The sequence below is a fragment of the Anser cygnoides genome, chromosome Z (assembly GCF_040182565.1).
Source record: "Anser cygnoides isolate HZ-2024a breed goose chromosome Z, Taihu_goose_T2T_genome, whole genome shotgun sequence".
Classification (NCBI taxonomy): Eukaryota; Metazoa; Chordata; class Aves; order Anseriformes; family Anatidae; genus Anser; species Anser cygnoides.
The window spans coordinates 33,399,229-33,422,042 of record NC_089912.1 but is presented as its reverse complement, the minus strand read 5'-3'; the positions used below and the strand labels follow the sequence as shown (position 1 = coordinate 33,422,042).

General features: G+C 40.8%; 1 protein-coding gene across 5 annotated transcripts in view; it reads right to left on the bottom strand.

Annotated features, from left to right (window-relative positions):
* FSD1L (fibronectin type III and SPRY domain containing 1 like) overlaps positions 1–20,991 on the bottom strand; it is a 32,864-nt gene extending 11,873 nt beyond the window's left edge. For 4 of the 5 annotated variants that reach the window (XM_048051483.1, XM_048051484.1, XM_048051485.1 and 1 more), the window contains exons 1-8: positions 20,808–20,991; positions 16,141–16,236; positions 15,041–15,172; positions 11,337–11,438; positions 7,940–7,962; positions 5,536–5,657; positions 1,218–1,427; positions 780–878 (exon numbers count right to left, since the gene is read on the bottom strand). In XM_048051483.1, the coding sequence (XP_047907440.1) occupies positions 780–878; positions 1,218–1,427; positions 5,536–5,657; positions 7,940–7,962; positions 11,337–11,438; positions 15,041–15,172; positions 16,141–16,236; positions 20,808–20,822 (799 nt within the window). In that variant the 5' untranslated portion in view covers positions 20,823–20,991. Of the gene's footprint in view, positions 1–779; positions 879–1,217; positions 1,428–5,535; positions 5,658–7,939; positions 7,963–11,336; positions 11,439–15,040; positions 15,173–16,140; positions 16,237–20,502; positions 20,638–20,807 lie in introns of those variants that run through there. The other variant, XM_066989048.1, reaches the window with a different exon arrangement.
* Positions 20,992–22,814: the final 1,823 nt, after the last annotated feature.

The following is a 22,814-nucleotide window of genomic DNA, read 5'->3' as shown; positions in this document are numbered from 1 at the left end:
GCTGTGCTTTAGGAAAGTTTCAAGGCTCAATAAGCAACGCTTATGTCAAGTGCTGGAGTACAGCATACATGCCACAGTTGTACCAGCCATTTTGCCCTTTACACTGCAGACTTTAGTATAGCTAAAGCATCAAGATAATTATTTCTGCCATAACAGTTAAGACTTGTGTTCTGTTATAAAGCATCGCTTCCAAGAAATTCGTCTAGTTTATTTACAAAACAATGCCAGGATGCCCCCAGCCTCAGATCAACTGATTTCTTACACAGTGATGTAACTTTAGCAATTTGGAGCTGTTTGTTTTTTGAACATTGACCATAATTAGAATCTACAGCTACAAAGTCAAAACACACTTTTTAGTAACTTCCTTATACAGAAATGTGTTACCTGTCACATGCTATGTACCAACAGAAAACTACATCAACTGCACAGATGCCCTAAGAGCCCTACTGATGCTCAGCCACAATGTTCTTCCTCTCTCTTTAACACATTGGCATGATGTAGTGGCACATAATAGTGTCAATCCACAGTTCAAAGCAATTAATGTTAAGCTTCATTAGAAAGCTAACATATTTTTTGTATCTGAATGCTGAAAGACCTGCTTTCTACCAGTATGCTTTTTAATCTTTTATAGGAATTGTTTTCCTTTTTGCTTAGAACACTGTTTCTATACAAGCACTGCTGAGAAGTGACTTAAATTACAAGTTCATATATGCAGGCAGGACAGACAGTATGTGCGAGGTTTTTGCTGCATTCACGGTTAAAAATCTTTCAGATTTTACCTTTGGTTTCCAGAGTCACAGGATCTGAGTATTCCCCTGCCACAGCTTTGTTGCAAGCTTGTACTCTAACATTCATGTATTTTTTATCAAATTTCAGACCTAAAAAAGTGGATGTTTAGAAAATTGAATTAAACACTGACAACTTTACCAGACTAAGACACTCCATACAGCTGTCTTCCATTTATTTGAATTTGCAAAAAAAACAAGCTTAAACGTATCACCATAAACTTCGGTTAATGGGTGCATTTTTACAAAACTTCAAACTCCAAATAGGAGGCAGAGAAGTTATTGTACAAAACACCCAAGACCAGTATGGAACAAAGCTTCATTAGTTACGGAAAAATGGATATTTTGCAAAACTTCCAAGCATAATAAGTTTTATCAATATCTTGTGATTCTTTTTTTAAATATTTTTTCAAGTATAAAAACAACCTTTACCTGATAATGTATATTCAGTGTCTTTAATATAGTCTATCACTTCCCAAGGCTGTTCATCCTTAACTCGAGCAAACCCATCAAAGTTGGTTTTCCTATACTCTAGAACAAAGTGATCAACTCTGCTGTCTTCTTCAGGCATTCTCCATGATACTGTTATGCAGTTATCAGCAACCAGACACGCTGCTGTATCTATCTCTGGAGCTTTAGGGACTGCAGAAAGACAAATATACAAAACAACTCAAAGAAGAGAACAGACTTAATATACTATGGTCTCCTTATATTTATTAAGAGTTCAGAAACTGTCCTTAGCCCACCAACACTCATTCTTTTTAGTGAATGGATTCCATTATCAAAGCACAATAAAAGTCTAGACATATCGCTTTCACTTAATAAGCGCCTAACAGAAGAAGAAAAATGTTACCAGCTCTACAGTTAACATTTGCATCTTAATTTCCACATTTACGTTTTGTTAGTAAGTTGGGCTGATTCTCTGCTGGAAGTGGTAACAAGTACATGCTAGAGCAAGGAGGAATCATGAGCTTGCAGTTATGAATGTACATTTAGGGTAACACTACAAAACTTTGTTTCTCTTGAGTCTTTCAAAGCCAAGAACAGCTGCATCCCTGCAACAGTATCACTCGGTTTGCTTCCACCACTACAGACAATTAACAGGATAATAGTTTCCACTAGCCAGTCAGCAGTTATCTAGCTTTTTTTCCTCTTCAACTTTTATGTTGAAACAAGGGGAGAGAATTCCAATGATTCACTAAAAAAAATACTATAGTTTTGTTTATAAACAACAGAAATTTCATTTTCATGAAATCAAAGAGCACTTCAGTCACTGGAGTATGCTTTTCAAAAGAAGGTATTTACAAAATCCTTAGTGTCCAAGTCCAAGGAACATTTTTGCTGGAGGACATGGAAACAAAATGTGTTCTTGTTTGCAGTTTTTGGAAAAAGGGTCTGCAAAAGCTTATGTTTCTTCATTCACAAAAAGGTTCAAATGGCTACAGAAGTGGCCTGCAAGTCAATACATCAAGCAGGCACATTTAAAAAAAAAAAAAGTACAATACTGAAGCATCTCTGGGACTGAAAGACCTACAGATTTTGTCACAAAACACCACTTTTCATAATGTCCAAACTCTTGTTTTGCATTTCTCTGTACAGTTACATCTCAGTAACCAAGTCCTAAGTACATACAGATTGTCTTTATGCAGTTGAAAGTACTGTTCCTTGAAAAGTGTTAGCAACAATTCTTCTCCATGAGAGCTGATGACAATTAACATCACATTAATTACAGTTGAGTCACATTTAGAGATAGGCAATTTTACTGTCTACATAAAAACACCTTCTAGCTATAGCAACTCTCAGAAGCAAGTCTAGTTTGCTTTATGCATGTTACTTCATACCTTTCCATGATGATGTGTTTAAATATTTTAAAATACAATTGCTAAAACATACCCCTTTTCCCTTACACTCTGGTAGGTTAAGCCAAGAAGGAACTACATTCAAACTGGTATAAGCTTAAAATGCTTGCGAACAATTAAGCTGCACAGAAGAGACTGAAACCAGAGGTATTCAAGTCTCAAATGTTAACGAAATGTGCATGTGTCATCAAATTTCAGTTATGCAACAATAATTTGAGCAAACATCAGTCAAATGCTTTCTTATGAAAAAGAATAATTAAAGTGAGGACAGGTATTACAGAACATATACTAGCAAGTTTAGCCCCCTAGTCCAATTATTTTTGGGATGGTGTAGGATACCAGATAAAGAGTCTTTCATGTGTTTAGTGTGATTAAGTCTTCAGCATAATTCTGGCAGTGTTCAAAGGCCTGTATTACCATAATAGTAAGATTGTTTTCACCTTCCCACACTAGGTCATTAGTATTTTCTGATGTTTGAAAGTCTATCAGTGCTCAGTGCAGTTTCGCCTACAACAGTTGAGCTATCAGGATTCAGTGTCAGAGTAATTGGATAGTTTGGCACTACAGTAGAAGAAAGCAAGATTGATATCCAGACAGTTAAAATTTTCAGTTTACAAATGAAAGGCCCAAACAATTTAAAATTTGAAAATTTGATAAGGAAAACACATATATAAGAAGGTTCATACTAAAGAAGTTCTTCATCCAGATACAATACTTTGTTCATGATTGGTGTCGGATCTTAATGCTCCCATTCTGTCCAAAAGGTGCGCTGTGATCAGCTTATCTAGCTTGTTCCCTTATCTATCAAATACAAAGCAATGACTGACAGCTGGAAACTACAAATACAACGGCAATTTGTGCCTAGACACTGCTAGCTAACTAGAAATATTACTGATAATTTATTATGGCTGTATGTACTGTATCTACAGTATACAAGAAAAAATGGGCAAAATGAAAATTGATGCTGCTAAGTCCTTAAAAGATATGGATTAGTGACTTACAGATGAAGCAACTTAAATCCCTGCCAGCAGTACTCTTTTCAACATATTCTTGGTATCAGTCAAGGGCAAAGTGGTTTAAATAGGAAAGAAAAATGAGTAAAATACATGAAACATACACTGGAATACGGCATCTAAGTTTACTTGTATCAAACAGTAACAAAGATGCATTAATTGTGATAATGTCCTGGTTTCAGCTGGGACTGAGTTTAATTTTCCTCATATTAGCTGGTATGGTGCTGTGTTTTGAAGATGAGAAAAATGTTGATAACACACGAATGTTTTAGTTGTTACTGAGCAGCACTTAAACAGAACCAAGGACTTCTGGTTTCTCATGCTGCCCTGCCTGTGTGTAAGCTGGGGGTGCACGGGGAGCTGGAAGGGGACACAACCAGGACAGCCAACCCAAACTGTGACCAGAGGAACATTCTGTACCATGTGGCACCATGCTAAACCAAAGAAATGGCAGAGTTGGCCAGGGGGATGGGTTGGGTTGGCAGTTGCTCAGGGACTGGTTGCGCACACATCCATCGCTGTGGTGAGCAATTGCTTTGTGCATCTGTACTGGGACTGGCTGGGATGTTAACTGTCCCTGCAGCAGCCCATACAGTGCTGTGCTCTGCACTTGTAGCTAGAACAGCAGTGGTATCACACCAGTGTCGTGTCTGCTGCTGAGCAGTGCTGGCACAGCATCAGGACTCTCTCTAACCCTCCTAGGGGGTGGGCAAAAAGTGAGAAAGGAACATCACCAGGAACATCACCTAAACCAACCAAAGGGATATTCCATACCACATGACATCACACTCAGCAATAAAAGGTGGAAAAAGGAAGAAGAGGGGAGGGGTGGGCTGTCGTTGCGAAAACGTCTGTCCTCCCGAACACCGGCTACGTGTGTTGAGGCCCTGCTTCAAGGACGTGGTCAAGCATCGCTCATTTGTGGGAGGTAGAGAGTAATTTCTTTCCTCTGTACTCCCACACAGCCTTTACTTGTTTTGTTTTTCCATTTTCCCCTCCCTTCTTCCCTTTCCCTTTTTTCCCTTTTGTTAAATTGTTTAATTAATAATAATATTTCCTTAATAATTATTTTCCCTTAATTAAATTATCCTTATCTCAACCCATGAGTTGTTCTTTCCTTTACTTCTTCCCCTCCTCTTCTGAGGAGGGGGAGCCAGAGAGCAGTTGTGGTGGAGTTCACCTGTCTAGCACAGTAAAACCACCACAGCATCACTTGTATTGTGTTGGTTTTTATATGCAGAGAGGTAGAAGGGGGGGGGGGGGGTGTTGTTTTGTCCCCCTTCCTTATTAAACTGTCCTTATCTCAACCCACAAGCTACTGTACTTTTTACCTTTTTTTGAGTCTCTCCCCCATCCCACTGTGGGGGAGTAAGCAAACAGCTGTGTGGTGCTGAGCTACTTGCTGGGTTAAACCACAACAGAAAACATCAGAAGTTTCACTGCTCCAGTAAGATGAACACTATCCCATATTTTGGGCTGTATCACCGTTCACATCAAGTGATGTATTAGCTTACAGTTCCACACACAATCTACTGCTTATTACTAGGACTTTAGGGTGTCACTAAGCATCAAGCTACCAGGTACAGTCTTCAGAAACTTCAGGAAGTTTCAGGAAGTACAGAGGAACTGACAACTCAAGAAAAAAAAAAAAATGTCTGGAACATTCATTCTCATCTCTGAGACTGATTTTCTGAAATGCCGCATTACGTAGAAATTAACACAATAAAACTAGAAAACTCTTTTACGCTCAAGATATTCAGCTTAACATCCAGCAAAATATTTGCTTCTCAGGGTGCACAAGGGTGTTTTGTGGTTTTTTTTTTTATGTAGTTATTTGTTGAAGTAGTAACAAATTAAAGTCATTGCATACTGTTTTACCTGGCAAAAACCTTAGAGCCTGGAGTGCATGCCGTTCCAGGGAGAAGTCCACCATCAAATGAGTCATACTATCACTGATGCTTGGTTTCAGAGAGATGCGAAATGCTGAAGCCATTGTGACTCTAAAGTCAATAAAGCAGAATTAGCAAAATGTATTTTGCATTAAGACCTGCGGTTACTTTCAAAAACAACGATCAGAAAATCTGTATTTTTAATTTCAAACTGTTAGTCAAAATACTGTTCTCCGATTTATTACAAAATATCCTGGTCTTTCATAACTGCTCAACGCTTAGTACAGATTCCAAAACACTTTTGTTGATGTTTTTATCTCAAAGACAATATGGTGTGATCTCCCAGTGACTGCATTACTAGGCAAAGATACATTAAAAGTGACTAGAGAAAAGCCAATCATCTGTTTTAATGCGCCAGAATCTGAGTTGAAACTAAGAACTCAGATCACCTTACATAAAATCAGGAAGTTCAAAGACCTAAAGCACTGCAGAATCACATTGTGTTCTATACACTTAGCAATTTGAAACTTAAATCTGCAGTTTAAGAAGTCAAGAAACTTTTCTGATGGACAAGATTCACTTACTACCTCCAAAGAGGAATGCATTTTCTACTGTTAAGCATTGCTCAGAAGGCATTTACAAATATCAGTGAACAACCTGGATATTCTGATTTCATATCTACCTCTGATCTTAACTGGGGATGAAGAAATGTTTAGGTTGCAGACACCCACAACTTCGGAGCATGCAAGAATTTCATCAGCCTCACAAGAGACACTGAAGCACTGCTCCCATTTCCATTTCTTAGCTCAGTCCTTACTCCAGATACTCTTCGGACACTCCTGTACTACTTGGACTGGACCTCAACAAAAGGATAGCAAGTCTCTTTTCTAGTTCTTTAACACTGAAGTCACCAGGCCATGTGGCAGAATTTGAATAACTGACTGATTGGAGACAGCACACAGGTCTGTCTTCTGTTTTAAAAAGACTCTTAACTAGGAAGTAGTATACTCATCGTAATAGAAAGTCAACTACAAGAATTTATATCCAATTTACACTCACAGATCTGTTACATCTTTAGAATACCTAATGCATACGACTTTCTGTGAGCTACTAAGTACTTCACTAGTATATAATAGAGATGGTGTGCTAACTACAGTTGCATTAAAGGACGAAAAATGCTTTAGGCAGTGAAGAAAGAGAAGGAAATATGAAGTTGTGTATTAAAGATTAGCATGAAAAGAATTATAGTATTGGGAAACATGAGCCAATTATGAAACAAACATAGTAAAACAGACAAGGCAATTGATAAGACAGAGTTGACCTTTTAAAATTCAGTATGGGCCACTGTCAGACTGTTAGAGTAAATTTCTCCTTAAGGAACAAAAATGCCGATTAGCAGTAACAGAACACTAAGTAGTAAGCCTCAGACAGATTTTTAACTTCTGTTTAGGCACCAATCTCATACAGACAACCAGCCACAACTGGTTCAAAAGCACTAGATTACACAGCATTTCAAGAAACCAGAAGGAATAAAAGGGCACTTTCTATAGATAAAAAGTATTACGAATCCTATCACTGCCACTATCCATCTGATTTATTAACGACTCCAGTTCTTTACCCTTGGAAATGTGATGATTAATTTCTCCAGCAATTACTAATTTTTCATAAAACTTCAGGGATTTTACACAACCAGACTCTTCCTTGAAAGTCTGTAAACTGAAAGCAAACCAATTTGCTCAATTGAACTGGTCAATAAGAATAGCACATGCTGGTAGCACCCTGTGAGCTGTCTTTCAAAATGTCATGCATAGTACAGGAAATTTTCTGAACCAGATTCACAGAGCATAGTTAACTTTAGTAACAGAAAATGGCCTTCATATTTATTTTGAAATAGTGAGGTTGTTTTCAAAACAGTAGTCTGAAGACATAGTTCAAAGAAAACCCAGCAGAAATAGTGAATTCATTGACATCAGTCCAATGATATCAACAGAAGTATTTTAACAGCTACATTCAAAACCAAAGTTAGCTAGCAAAAGTCTGTAAGTGCAAAAAAAAAAATTATCACAATATAAAGGGACAGAGTCAGCTTGAAACATAATTCAATTTCTTTTATTAAAAGAACCAGAAGTTTTGCTGCTGCAGGGCTATGCTTCCCTGCATTGAAAACTTCTCTTTATTAAGTTATGAAAGATCCACAGCCAGCAAGGGACAACACTGAAGGAGAAGAATAAAAGTTTCAGTTTTATTTCCTAAGTTGAGACATCATAAGGAGCACTTAGGAAAGCAGAGACAATGAATTTCATTTAAGCTGACTATGTTCCGTTAAAAATAAATGCATTTTCAAGGATAAAACTAATTCAAAGAGACAAAAAAGGGTAGACTTTGTACTGTACCTATCTTTGATCTGTCTGGCAGCCTTGATGCACATCAGGGAGAAGAGAGAGAAGGTAGTTAGTATTTCCATGCAAGTCTCAAAGGCAATGCCATGCAAGAAGACTGAGAGCAATCTGAGTTCTGTTGTTCAGATTTGAGATCACAATGAGTTTACCATTTGCATAAAATTCCCCAAAAGCACGTTAATACTATTGGTTAGAACTGTAACAATGTATATCACCAGGAAACAAAATCAATCTCAAGAACCACACCAAACCAATTCCAAATTACTAAACTTCCTCCATGTAACTTTGTCTCTTCAGATTTCTCTGAATCAATTAAATTACTCCCGATCACATTTTAAAAGAGTTCCATGAGCTAGTTGGTAAAATTTAACTACTTTTATTTTCAGTTAAATTGCAAAATGCTTATTAGTGATATTTAGCCATACCCAATTTATCTCAGATGTATATTCACAAGTAAGGAAAAAAATAGGATTAATACATTTCCTCTGAAAGTTATTGTACTACTCTGACTGTGCTTCCTAAAAGGTTCTCTCTCTATGCCATTACTCCAATACACAAAATATAGTATTGCACAGCATATAAATGATACCACTGAAGCAAATGCAGAAACACTAATGGTATATCTTAAAGATAAACCTTAACTGGTATTTGGAAAAGACAAAATCCCAATCCCTCACCAAGAGGGCTTGCAAACCTAAAACAGGTTATTGTACAAGTTGTGATGGCTTAGCTAGTAGGCCTGTTGAGTCTGTACAGTTAACACTGCTACTAAGACAGAGTTCATCTTATCTACTTTCCCTTCCAAAAACATGACATCACTAAACCTGTAAGTCAAACAAAAGTGAAGGACTTCCAAATGTTTCCATTAAATACAAAACACACTCTGTGAGGGGGGGTAAAAAAAACCCATAGATTTCCCTGCTATAAAACCAATTTTATATTTCCAAGGTGGAAGTAGAAAGAACAAATGTTTATAAATAATTTAGCTTAAGAGGTAGCTTTGTTTTATATAAAACAAAAAGTTATCATAGGAACGACTACTGATTTTCCTACATGACAGCTGTAGACAAGACTGTTACTTACAAAGCCTTCTTTGTAACCTCTACATCTTGTGGAACGTGTGATATTCAGAATTCAATGAAAAATTCTCTGCAAGACAGTCCCTGACTAGCTCCTTCAAATTTAGTTTGTTTCCAGACCACTGACAAAGAAGGCTTATCAACCAATCTCAGGTTGGCTGCACAGCAGTGTCAAATCACATCCTACCTAACCACTGCACTCCCATGTGCTGCTTGGCATTCGTGCTCCTTTGACCAGGTAAGCTAATTCAGTGAACACAGCCATCAAAAATCTACACCAGAAAAAAGAATAGTCTTATGCTAGTTTCTCCTGAACTTATTGCAGGATCCAGAGAAAATCTATGCCAGTAAAAGGGAGTCAGGGCTGGAGTCGCCCTTGCAGCTATACTTGGCATTCCTATTAGTAGTCCAGAAGCTTTAATGAGCTACTAGCTAAGGCAGTATTACCATGCATGATATACCTGAGACATATTTACAAGTTCAATCTAGGTGTAACTAAAGTTTAAAATCGTACATATAAGGAGTTCACTGAAATGGACTTTGGTATCTTAAGCCTCAGACTCCAAATTTAAAGAAATTTTCTTCCAGCAAACATTCATATAACTTTGCATGCTCAATTGAAAAAAGCATTAGAGATGTTCTGTAAAACGACTTAAAATTAATCCAAAGCTACATTCTACATAGTTCTCAAGAGCTAACAAATCTTTACACATCTCTGTGACAAGTCAGAAAGGACAACTCAAACTGAAGTGCTAAGAAAAGCATTCAGTTTAGGAATTGTCGCTCTTCAAGGCAAATAAATCAAAGCTGACACTCAGAAAGCAACTTGCACACAAACATGTTGCCAAAAGGTACAACTGGCAGTGTAAGACAGTGGAGTAATTTGTGTCTTTGTTCCTCCAATTAAAATGCAGAAAGGCAAAAGTAATTGGGTCTTGGATTTCGTGTGACTGACCCTGCCTGCAACTTGCGTAAGGATTATTTCAGCAAAGGATATTACACACAGAAACTGCTGTACCTAGTCAGTGTATATCTGGAAATATTTTACTAGTTTGTAAGTATATTCTTCTTCCAGTTAGACACGTCGCCTCTAATTTACAAAAAGGCTGTAACAACATATGCATTATTTGTATTAGAACCTCAATGTGCGGCCCAAATCCAGCTCTTGCCTTCGGTGTTTACAAATACATTAGAAGGTATGGAGGAGTACAGGAAGAGCTGCCCTGAATTAAGTTTCATAAGATCTTTCAGAACAGCTAAAGAGTTCAGGATTACAAATTAAAGATCCGCAGCTTGCATGAAGTTCTGCAAAACAGAAACACATCTTGTCATCTAAGAACAGCTGCAGTTAGAACACAGATGTTTCTTCAAGTGTCACGTAATGTAGGGCAAGTGACGGGACACTTGCCATGGCTTTGAGGTGTGGCCACCACTCATACTGTAAGTTTCAGTTGAATTTTACAGAGATTTATTTCACCTTCACCTTCTGGGTTGACTTACCTAGCATCAATACAGATTTGGTAAACACTGATAGTTATCCGGGAGAAGGCATTTCTTTCCCCCCCCACTCACTCTACAGAAGAAAATACCTATTTTGTTAGATATTGTGTATATTAGCTACCATGATGGACAAATGAAGACCGGCCTCACAGCTGAGCATGTAAGGTCTCAAACATTTCTACACATACAGTTTAGCATCGTTAAGTAATATTGATACTAGAACTGAAAGAAGGCTGGAACAGGTTAATGTAGTTGTGTATTTATACGGGGCCTGAGTGTAGGTTCTGGTTTTTTTTTTTTTTTCTTCCAGCCACAGACCCTACACATCTGGAACACAGCAACAAATGTCTCAGTTAGGTCCACAATGGTCAATGCTGAAAACAGCCTGCTACAGGTATTCAAGTTAACCCTATACTTCTGATTGAGTTACTAAGCCTGCAAGGAATTGCCCAGAGACGTACAGTTATGGTGCAAGACCCTAATACTAAGTAAACTAGAACACAAAAAAACCTGCAGCTTGTTCATGCAGTTCTGTGAATTCTCTCAGACAATCACATTTGACCCTGACCACAAATGAAAACTTCTTTGAATACCACACCTTCATAGAACAGTTTGACAAAAGAAAATTAAAACTTAAGACTACTGACTCAACTCCTCTACAGAGCATTAACTGTGGTTTTTACATGCCTCATGAACCTTACAATCAGTATTCCTGTTAAGTTTGCAGGGTCCAGTTCCGTAATGCAAAGGCTGTTGCAAATTGAGCCAAATACCAACACCTGCCTAATGCATACCCATTTAATGTTTTCTACCTTTGAGAATTCCGTGGGGTCCATTATATTCAGCGTCCGTGCAGCAAGTTCCAGCAGCTCTTCAGAACTCTCGAGGGCACTGCCACACTGGCTAAGCTGATTCTGAAGTAAAATAAGAAAGTAAAAATAATTTGATGTATTCACATTTAAAAAGTGATTTGCAAGCTACCAGTACTACAGCTACACAACTTTGCTATGACTTTCTGACAACTTAAAAGTTACCTTAGCTAGTCAAGGCTATTACAACTGACGTACACAGTGTTAGCAAGAACTTCACTGTGCTTGACAAGTGCACGGTGTTTCATGGCATGTCCTGTAAATCCAAAAGCTTGGCAGGTGGTGAATGCAGAAGCCTAACTTAAATGACAGACTTGATTTTTAAGGCCTGTTTCTCCCAACATTAGGATATCATTAGCAATGAAATGCCTAAGTCCATGTACACCTCTCTTTCTACTTACAGAAGTTTTCTTCATCAATGAATTGATATTGTTTAATGTAGGAGTAACATTGAAAAAAGGAAGGATAGTTTTCTCTCCTGCAAGCTCCAGAACTGGCATAAGACAATCCTAAAAAGGAACACTGCAGTATAATGAACGGGGGATAAGGGAACAGGAATAGAGAAAGAAGGGAGTAAGAGAAACTCCTTTCAGGGTTAACTAAAACACTATTACTAATAAACTCTTTACAGTAAATAAAGTAGTCCGCACTGAACTTCTGATACTATAAACTATGGATATAACCCCTAAACAGATTGATTTTGAATATTCCACAGGATTCTGAACATACAAACAAGGTCAAACAAGATGCACATTTTAAACCTGCCAGCAGCTTTTGTATAGCTGTTCAAGATGTATTTCAACCCATGTGATATTTTTATATCCCATAATATCTCAGAACAAATCAAGTAACTAATTTTCTCTAAAACACTTCGGAAAAGACTAAACAGGACTCTACAGTAATCACTGGCTCAAAAGCAACTAGAATTTGCACCAACTTTGAGAACAGACAGGTCTCTCAGACACTTCACAAGCGTAACTAGTTTTGGCAAGTGGGGTGGATTGGCCTTGGTCAGCTCCCAGGTGCCCTCAGATGCACCTCAAATTCACTGTTCAAGGATAAAATAGCAGCAGGGAACAGTCCAGCTGCTAAAGGTTTACAGACAGTTTCCAGGTAACTCCTGAAGCATGCAGTTAACACAAGCCGTGATTCATCTAACACAGTTGCTCTCCTCTTTGGAGGATATTCAAAGCTGACAAACTTAGATATACTGCAATGCTGCCAAAATGTCCCAAGCAAACACCTCAAAGAGCAGCAAATGCCAGAGGCATTTCCAAACAGCTTTGCAGAAGTGACACGGTAACTGGATGCTTATATGACCAGTTCACATATACATCACCATTTGAGAATTAAAAATAAGTACTTCAGTGTCATTAAAACACACTGCCCTAAAATTAAAAAAAAAATTACTTTCAAAGCAAGGGCAAAGAAGAATTTCCATTTTTCAGCATTAACTTTCAAGGAAATTATTTGTGAAGGACCAACCTAACAAGTAAATCCTCAGTCATTTAAACTAATATGCAAAGTAATTCAAGTTACAGCTTATTCTCAAAGGCATCTATCTAATCAGCTACGAATTACAGTATAAGCACTTCAAGGAGACAATAAATTAAGCAAGTCAATTCCTTTAAACAGGAATTGTAGACCTTATTGAAGCTCTTTGATTTCCTCATACAAAAGTTTTCAGTTCCAAACAAAAGGTAACAGTTTGGATTGATACATTCAGCACAACAGTCTTCTTCTGTTGGAGTGGTAGATTCCCTGTTAGGAAAAGCACTCTTGCAGTGCCTCGGTTACAGAGGAAGCTTGATCTGTCACCAAGCAGAGAAAGTATGCCTTATGCCTGCAGTCAGAGTACAGCCTCAACTGAAAGATGAGTAGGGGGCTTAATGACTGCATCAGTGATCTACAACGTTCCATTCGTCTTCATCCTCGTCTGATTTAAATAGCAGCTTTCATGTTTAACACAGATACCAGGCAGCGATTCATGGTACGACTGTACAGCACTGATGAGCCTTCAGAACGTGGTTAAACCACACCTTGTTTGATCAAATTAGATTAACCACCAGAAAACTAACATATTAACAAAATTAACAGAACATTTCTCAACAGTCAAGTCAGACAGTCATAAGAGTAACTGCTAAAATAGTTTTCCTCTCCTGAAAAATTACTTGCAAGATTAACTTCAGTTTTGCTTCACTAGAACATAAAATAATTGATACAAGCCACAGATGAAATTCTTCTACAACTTATAGAGAAGCACATATTCTTTAAATATTAAAAGTTCAGGTATTCCTGGATGTGTGCAGACCTCTGTCTGTTGAGACTCTTCAGAAGGACTTAAAGCAGAAATATAAAATTGGAGGTGTGAAAGTAAAACTTATATTGTGCACCCAGAAATTCTGAAATGATTTACACCACCAAGTATATAGTATGAGGATAAAACAAACCTTATAAGGTATCCTGTGGAATTTGTTTTAAGAAACAGTTCCTCAGGTTTCTTTAAACTGTCTGGCTAAGTGAAGGTGAATTTTCTGAAGAAAAAATGGACCTGGACAGGCTTAAGAGGTGGGCCTGTGTGAACCTCATAAGGTTCAACAAGACTAAGTGCAAGGTCCTGCATCTTGGTCAGAGCAATCCCAAGCACAAACAGAGGCTTGGCAGAAAACAGATTGGGAGCAGCTCTGAGAAGGACCTGGGGGTGGTGGTTGACAAGAATCTCAACATGAGCCAGCAGTGTGCACTTGCAGCCCAGAAAGCCAACCGTATCCTGACTGCATCAAAAGCAGCGTGGCCAGCAGGGCTGGGGAGGTGATTGTCCCCCTCTGCTCTGCTCTCATGAGACCCCACCAGGAGCACTGCGTTCTGCTCTGGGGCCCCCAGCACAAGAAGGACATGGACGTATTAGAACGAGTCCAGAGGAGGGCCATGAGGATGCCCAGAGGACTGGAGCACCTCTCCTATGGAGACAGGCGGAGGGAGTTGGGGTTGTTCAGCCTGGAGAAGAGAAGGCTCCAGGCAGACCTTATAGCGGCCTTCCAGTGCCTAAAGGGGGCCTACGGGAAAGCTGGGGAGGGAATCTGTGTCAGGGGGTGTGGTGATAAGACAAGGGGTAACAGCTAAAAGAGGGTAGATTTAGATTAGATATGAGGAAGACATTCTTTACTCTGAGGGTGGTGAGGCACTGGAACGAGTTACCTGAGAAGCTATAGATGCCGCTGTCCCTGGAGGTGCTCAAGGCCAGGCTGGATGGGGCTTTGGGCAACCTAGTCTGGTGGGAGGTGTCCCTGCCCATGGCAGGGGGTTGGAATTAGATGGTCTTTACGGTCCCTTCCAACCCAGACCATGCTATGATGGCAGCAAACATAACCAAGTCCTTCTCCTATGAAGCCCTTCTCCACCTGTAAGTTATAGGTTATACCACTTTCTATCCATGTAACTACGTCCAGAACATAAATGCACTAGAGACCATGAAGAATCCTAGAAGAGACCAGAGAAGCACTTAAATGAAAGAAGACATTTGCCTTGTAGTTACTGTACTTCTTGCAACACTACCATAGCCTTATTTTCAAGTTAAGACTTAAAACAGCAGTTTAAAACTACATCTGAAAATTTTTGCAACTAGATTAAAGAAATTTTATAGTTACATGCAGAGCTTGAATTTTATGAGCCCTTTCTTGCTGAATAGTGTTGGCCATAGTCCCCTTCATCTCATCCAGCACTGAATACAGAGCATCAAATTCTTCATCCAACTCACGGATCACTTTAGAAGAGTTTACCTGAAAAGAGAATTGAAGACTATTGCAATTTGTACTGGAAACCATGCAGACTAGCCTTTCAGACTGAAAATCCCATTGTTTGCCCAAATACACTTTGCCAAGACCACTATATACCTTGTTATTGCTCCTCACTTTAGCAAAGAGGAGAAAACACTAAGAACAATAGGTAGCTCCTAAGCAGACTTAACATCAGGGCACTGACAACAGAAATCCATGAAAACTTCTGTGATACTCAGAAACCTGCACAGAACCAACTTATTTGGCAACTTTGTTCCGTGCTAAAAGGCCTTCATTTCCCTCTTGCAACTATATAGTAGCTACCTGATGTTTGTAAAGAGGCGGATATCCAGTTTCATATAAAATAACTTCCTGTGAAACTATAAACTGCATTTAAGGCAGATTAAAAATCTGTTGGATGACTTCCATTTCAGCTACTAAATTGGCTCAGCTCTAACAAGAAACGACTTACTGCTTATTGACAGGCTGAAGGAAACTGAACCTAGAGCAAATACCCTAAAAAACAGATCTAACTGTTGACTTAAGCCCAACAATTTGTAACTACTAAAAAGGGAAAGAGCAAAGAATTTCCCTGAAGTATCTAGATGTTCTCATTACCCAATCTGCCAAACAGATGTCTGAAAGAACAGACTACCTGTAAATAACAGGAGTTTGAGGTCACGCATCAAAAACAGATTCCCTCTTCCAAACAAATCGAACCCCTCAAAATAGTGGTTTTTTTTTGTTTGTTTTTCCAGAAAAGCAAAAACACTATACCTTTCAAATGGAGGTACCACTATACCTTCCACTTCAAAAGTAAAGTGTTTTCCTATGTGGTTCCAACATAAAGTTATAGTTTAAGTTTGATTCTTATAGCCCATTCCTTATACACTACGCAACCACTTTACAGCTGACAAAACTGGCAAACCGGTCCCCTCTGAGGTACAGCCAATGAGTCTTAACATAAATACCTGTACGTTTCTTATTGTTTGGTTCAGCATGTCAATGAAGTTGTGAATTTCATCATTTTTGTTCGCTAGAGTAGAGACAATCCTTTGCAGAGTCTCCTAGAATTACAAAAACAAATAAGAAGTTGCAGAAGGACAGTCATCACCATTTCAACATATATTTTTTCGTTAAAAAGAGTATCAAAGATCTAAGTGTTCTACCAAATTAAAGATCTTTAGTTGTTAGTTTGAGAAAATTCAAGACTATTCTGCAATATACTATTTTATGTGTTTTGCTACCCATATTACTGAAATTCCCAAGTCATCTAATCAACCAGACCAGCTACTGTCACCACACTCAGATGATAGAACTAGCGCTTATACAACTGAGCAGAAAACCAGTAAAGAAAACAAAGAAGGTAAAAAGAAACCCAGAGGAAAAAAAAATAACATTTTCCATTGTCAAAAGAAGCTGCAGTTAAATAACTAAGCTGGCAGTTTATGCTACATGATCTGTGGAGTACAACTAATAGTGATTTTTAAACCTATTCTGCAAGTTGTAAAATCCTTTGGTAAACACTTTGTATCTTCCAACTGAGAACAGCCTCAAAGACAGAAGTGTACTGCTACCTGGGAAAGAGAAACAAGGTTTTACCTGTGGTATACTACCTCTAGCCATTAAAAAGCAGTAGATCAAGCTTACAAAATACGCACTCAACATACAAAATTGTTAAGCATATCAAAACATATTTTTTAAATTAAACAGTCTAACAAATTTAATTTCGCTAAGAAGTCACTCATTCAAAGAATGTGACAAAAATAAATCAATGTTTGGTACTTAAAAATAAGTCTAATTCTACAGTTCAAGTTCTGAAAAGATCAGAATACTGAACGTGTAAGTTCTAGAAACATATCTGAATCTAAAATGCTGGATTTATGTGGCTTCTTAAAAAATTGAAGCTATCTTAATTGAAATTAAGCAGTTGGACTGAGTTTCAAGTTGCTAAGCTTAACATTGTTACGTGACAACATACAGGAAATCAAGGCAGACGGGGAGCTAATAAGCACACCTCATGAACACCTAGACTACCCAAAAGATGTTGCAAAGGTTCATCCCCACCCCCTCCCACGAGCAATTTCTGAATAACCATTTACTACTGAGCTAGTTTGCTAAAAAGCAAGAAGAATGTTTTATTCTTTCATAGCATCCACGTAGATGTGCTACCTGCCTTACAAGGAACTTCTTCAACAGTCCTACGGCTGTTTTTTTCTGTTTTGTTCTTCCCTTCCTCAGCATTTCTCAAAGGTGCTTACTGGTACCCTGTCCCATTGCCTCTGTGCACAGTGTCATGCTCTGTGTCAAATCTCTAGCAGAGGGAAGTACAATTGTACTACTTTACACAGCACTTTTCACAACGCATGTTGTAAAAGACACACGGCGACCACTTAGCAATGACTGGAATTAGGACTGTAAGGAGAAGAAACAAGACCAGACTGGCTTCTTTCAGAAGTGCTCAGTACAGCAAGCCTTTATCACTTCCTTACAGAATCTGTTCACTGTTTGGTTCAAATAGAACATATTTAAAGACACCTTTGTACACAGACTGCCAGATGAGATGCCATCATCCAGCCAGCTGCTTCTGCATTCATTACTGACCAGAAGCAATTGTTTTTGCATGTCAGCCCACAGTTAAGCCTTAGATCCTATAAACGTAACTGTCAATTTGGATGAAGAAGAAAACTCCCAATCCTCTTTCAACCAGGATTTTAGGGCTTACTCAGTTCTACCATGTGGAAAAAAATTAGTCTTCTTGTACATGGTACTCAACAATGCTTTGGGTTTTTATAGCTGTGTATGACTAAAGGAAAAGATCTACGGTTGAAGAATGCTTGGAAAGCCTTTGCACAGTCGATCTGACATACACAGCAGCAGCTCTAAGATGACTGTCAAACACGGTTTTCACTACATCTAAAGGTAAACTGACCAGTGAGTAGGAACCTTTTTAAGCAAGACACACATTTCTCCGAACAAAAATTAAATCAGGTTTGATCAAACTTGAACAAAATTAGGCGCTTTCTGCAAACACAGATGAAAGAGGCCTAAAAACATCCACCAACAGCACACAGAATTTTTCTTAACCACTTGCAACAGGTTGACCTTGGCTGCTGGCCAGGTGCTCACCAAGCCACTCTTCCACTCCCCCTCTCTGCGGGGCAAGGAGAGAAAATACAATGAGAAACCTCATGTGTTGTGGTAAGGACAAGGAACTCTCTCAGCAATTGCCACCATAGGCAAAACAGGTATCCTTCCTCGGTTTGGGGAAGGATCATTAGGTCTTCCAGTACCTGAAGGAGGCCTACAAGAAAGCAGGGGAGGGACTCTTTGTCAGGGGGTGTAAGGATAGGACAAGGAGTAATGGCTTTAAACTAAAAAAAAGGTAGATTTAGATTAGACTTTAGGAAGAAATCCTTTGCTATGGGGGTGGTAAGGCACTCGCACAGGTCACCCAGAGAAGCTGTGGATGCCCCATGCCTGGAAGTGTTCAAGGCCAGGCTGGATGGGGCCTTGGACACCCTGATCTAGTGGGTGGCATCCCTGCCCACGGCAGGGGGGTTGGAGTTGGAAGATCTTTATAGTCCCTTCCAACTCAAGCCCTTCTATGATCCTATGAATTTATTGCCAGTTAATGACAGATTAGGAAAGTGAATAATAAAAAAAAAAACTAAGAACACCATCCCTCGCACAGCCTGCTCCACCAGGGGCCTCTCCCTGCACCTCCTGCCCTCCTGCTGCACTGACCTGAGGGGCTGCAGGGCTGCTTCTCTCACATTTTCTCACTCCTCTCTCCCACAACAGCTGCTGCAGAGTGTTTTCTGACTTTTCTTAAATAACGTTATCACAGAGGCACCGTCAACATCGCTGGTGGGCTCAGCTTTTGCCAGCAGCAGGCACATTTTGGAGCCAGCTGGAACTGTCTCTACCTGACAAGAGGACAGCTCCGATATTTTCTCACAGAGGCCACCCCTGCAGCCTCCCAACTACCAAAACCTTGCCACATCAATTCAATACACCACCAATGCCCAAGCCACCAGAACAGAAAGTCAGCTTTCAACTGCTAATATGTTTTCTAATTATTAATATACATGAAATTTTCTTCCAAACATACCAAGTCACAAAAGTTCAGGCCTCTCCACTTGTGCCATTTCTTCTCATAAAAGGGATATCTCAAAATTCACTAGTTATACAAAATGAAAGCAGTGCTAGAAAAATTACCAGCATAAGCAGCTTACGTTTACATTCTAAATTAATTTGTAAAAGAATGACTACAGCATCAAGCTTAGTAAAGTTTCTTGGTATTTCTAAGCCACAGGAAATTTAAATTTATTGCCCATTGATGAATGCATTACTTCATATAATCCTATTATAAGTAGTTTTCTTTTAGTCTCCTCTCTGGCTAGCGTGTGTTCAGTGAGGATATAAGGGTCAGTTTCAAATTAATTTTCGAAGTAATATGGCACATTTATTATATAGAGGACATTTTTGCTGCCATCACTGAGCTCTACGCTGTTCTTCAGTTTTACGCCCTTCTCTTGTTCTCCGAACCTAACACCCTTTTTGCAGAAAGAGGATATGGCACCTGTAAAGCAACGGTGCTGATGGGCAAAGGACAAAGCACATAAAAGGGTATGAAAAAGGAGATGGAGCCCTGCATCATGTGGTGTCTCGTAGTCTTGCCAGGAGAATAAAAGTAAGACAATATACCTCTCTCTGAATAGCCAGTAACTGACATCGCACAGCACCTGTTGAAGCAGCTGGGGACCTCATAAAAGTTAAAGAGTAAACTTCAGCAAATTAAACGATTACATCAGTTTTGTTTAAGAAGCAAGTTATCAACTTGCTCAAGATCACGCTGAAGTTTTATGACATGGCTGGATGGAGAACTCAGCTTCTGCAAAGGTTCAAATGACACAAAATCCTATGTCATTTGAATCTTTGGGTGCAGCTCAAGTTTCAAACAAAAAAAGACTTGCTTACCTAGCCTCTACGAATTTAATCTTCTGCACTTCTTACATACAAAGAAGCTGCCAGAGTTTGGAAAAGTACTTAAGACGACACAAGGGACGAGAGTAAATTAAGAGATGAAGTGCGGCGAAATCAGAGGCGGACTGCAACAGCACTACTGTGCTCAGAACACCTTGGCAGCGCCGACACTCACACACAATCAATGAGGTCTCTCGGGAGGATCCACCTGCAGCATCCAAAGCGCTGCAGCCCTCTCCCCCCCTCCTTCCTTCCCTGAAGGACTCATTCACTTAAGGAGAGACAGACTTAGACTGACGCTAGCACTTACGAGGCATACTCCTTGTCGGCAACTCACGCCTCACCTTTAGGGGCATGAGCGCAGCAATGCCACGGTGAGACAGCGAACAGCCCTGACCCGCGGGATTCAGGCCACCACCACCAGCAGCAGCTCCAGCCTGGCGGGGACGGCAGCGGGAGCCCTTTCGGGGGGCCAAGCAGCCACCTCGGAGCTTTCCGCCCCTAACCCCAACGCCAACCCCCGACCCACCCCACCCCCCGTGACAGGGCCTACAGCCCCTCCCCCCCCCCCTCCGCTAACGGACACCGCCTTCACGGGGGGCAGGCGGGGAGGGGGGGCGCCCCCCGGCCCCGCCGCGGCCGCACTCACTCTCTGCTCGTCCATGGCGACCGAGGACGGGAAGCGAGGACGGGAGGCGAGGCCGAAGCCGAAGCCGAAGCCTAGGCTGCAGCAGCCTCCTACGCGCCGCCACCGGCGCTCCCCGCCCGCCGCCGCCGCCGCCCTCAGGGCGCATGCTCGCCAGGACGCCGCCTCGCCTTCTGCGCATGCTCGCGGGCGGCGGGCGCACGTGAAGCCGGCGGGCGGGGAGGGAGGGCAGGCGCCGGAGGGCAGGCGCTGGGAGGGGCTGAGCGAGGTGGACCGGGGTTCGAGACCCGCGCCCGGATGGAGGGGGGGCCGGGGGTGGTGCTAAATCGGGGTCCCGGGGGTCGTTTGGCCCCCGGGGCACCGCAGCGCGGAAGGGTGTGTCCCCGGGCACTGCAGCACTAAACGCTGCGGGGTGTGGTTTATTTACATCATTCATGTGGCCGGGTATCCTGGCAGGCAGCCTTGCTTCATCTCAGAGCCTGCTAATCCAATTTAAGAAAAAAAAAGATGGTTTCTACTTTCAGCACACTGCTCACAAGGGAATAGCAATTCCATAGCCGTGATGTTCTGCAAAGATGCAGCCCTGAAACACACGCTGGGTGGAGAGCAGCTTGCGGCACCGCGCACAGCGACCGGAGACACCTAACGCTGTGGAGATCCATGACGGTCAGGGCAGGTTTGCCACCTAACAGTGCAGGAACCTCCTTAAAGGCATTCAGGTCTCTGCGAGCCCTCTGTAACCATATCTGCAATCCTCCGTCTGTCCCGAGGAGCCCACAGGGTGGAAGCAGGCCCTGCTGCAGGCGCGGGGCTCGGCCTCCCCTCCTCGCACTCAAACCAGCACTCACAGTGAGCATGGGGACAGCCATGGATGAGGGGAAATACTGGAGGAGGAAGGTGTCAGGATGTGTCGCTTCAGTCTCACCACACTGTCTACAGGTCTCCCACAAGTACCTTACCTGGCATGGTCTGGGCCTTGGCTGCTGTTTGATCATTTATGGCACCCTCCAGCTATCCAGTATTTCCTTTCCCCCAGGTAACACCCACAACCTGTGCTAGCATTTTCCGTGGCCGCACCTGCATAAATTGTTCTTGTGGAGATAAAGTGGTTATTGTGTCTCGAGTCAGTTGTTTTTGTGTTCCGAACTAATAATTTCACGTGCATTGCTACGTTAATGTTTGCCCCAGAGTTTTGCAGTCATCTTTGCTAACAGTCCACAGGCATAAAGAGTCAGCAGAGAAACTCAAGGAAACAGCCCTCACTTTGTCATACATAGTTTCACTTTATATGCTTGTTTTATACTTCTCACAAGTGGAAATTTCATACAAAAGAACAGGAAGAAAAATCATGGCTATCAGTGAAGACTGCCTGATCAGGCTGACACCTCAGTCTGACAAGAAATAAGGAGTCTTACACCTGCAGAGGAAACATTTACTGCTGGTACCAGGACATTCCCACGTGCTACTTAAGTCAGAGCAGCCTTCCTGTCTTGCACACCTGCTGATTTAGGTAGCCCTGAACAGAAAAAACACAATAGGCGTTGGGTTGAGGACATCTCAGGAATCTCTTGGATTGTTTCAGACCACCTCTATGGAAGTCAGCAGCCTGCGTTTGCCAGGGTATGTGGCTGGTGATGGCGAACAGGTAAGCGGTAGGACTGAATGATGGCTGGGACTGCTCCATTGCAACCCTTCCGGCCATCTTCCCTTTGCATACATCATTTCTGTTCCGTACCAAACTAGCAGCAAGCAGTTTCAAAGTTCAGAGATATTTCATCTTCTTAGTGATTACATCCTTTCAGAGTAGGACTTTTTCTTTAAAACTGCACATACCCGTCATGTCTTCCTAAGGTTAAAAAAAAATACAGGAGCATTTCAAGAAGACAGCTCCAGGTCTTAAAATAAACTTAGTGCCTACATTTCTAAAAGCAGCTTCTCAAGGAGGCTGCAGACTCACCATCTTATGGCACAAATCAAAGATAAGAGGCTTCAATGACATTTTCCCCAAAG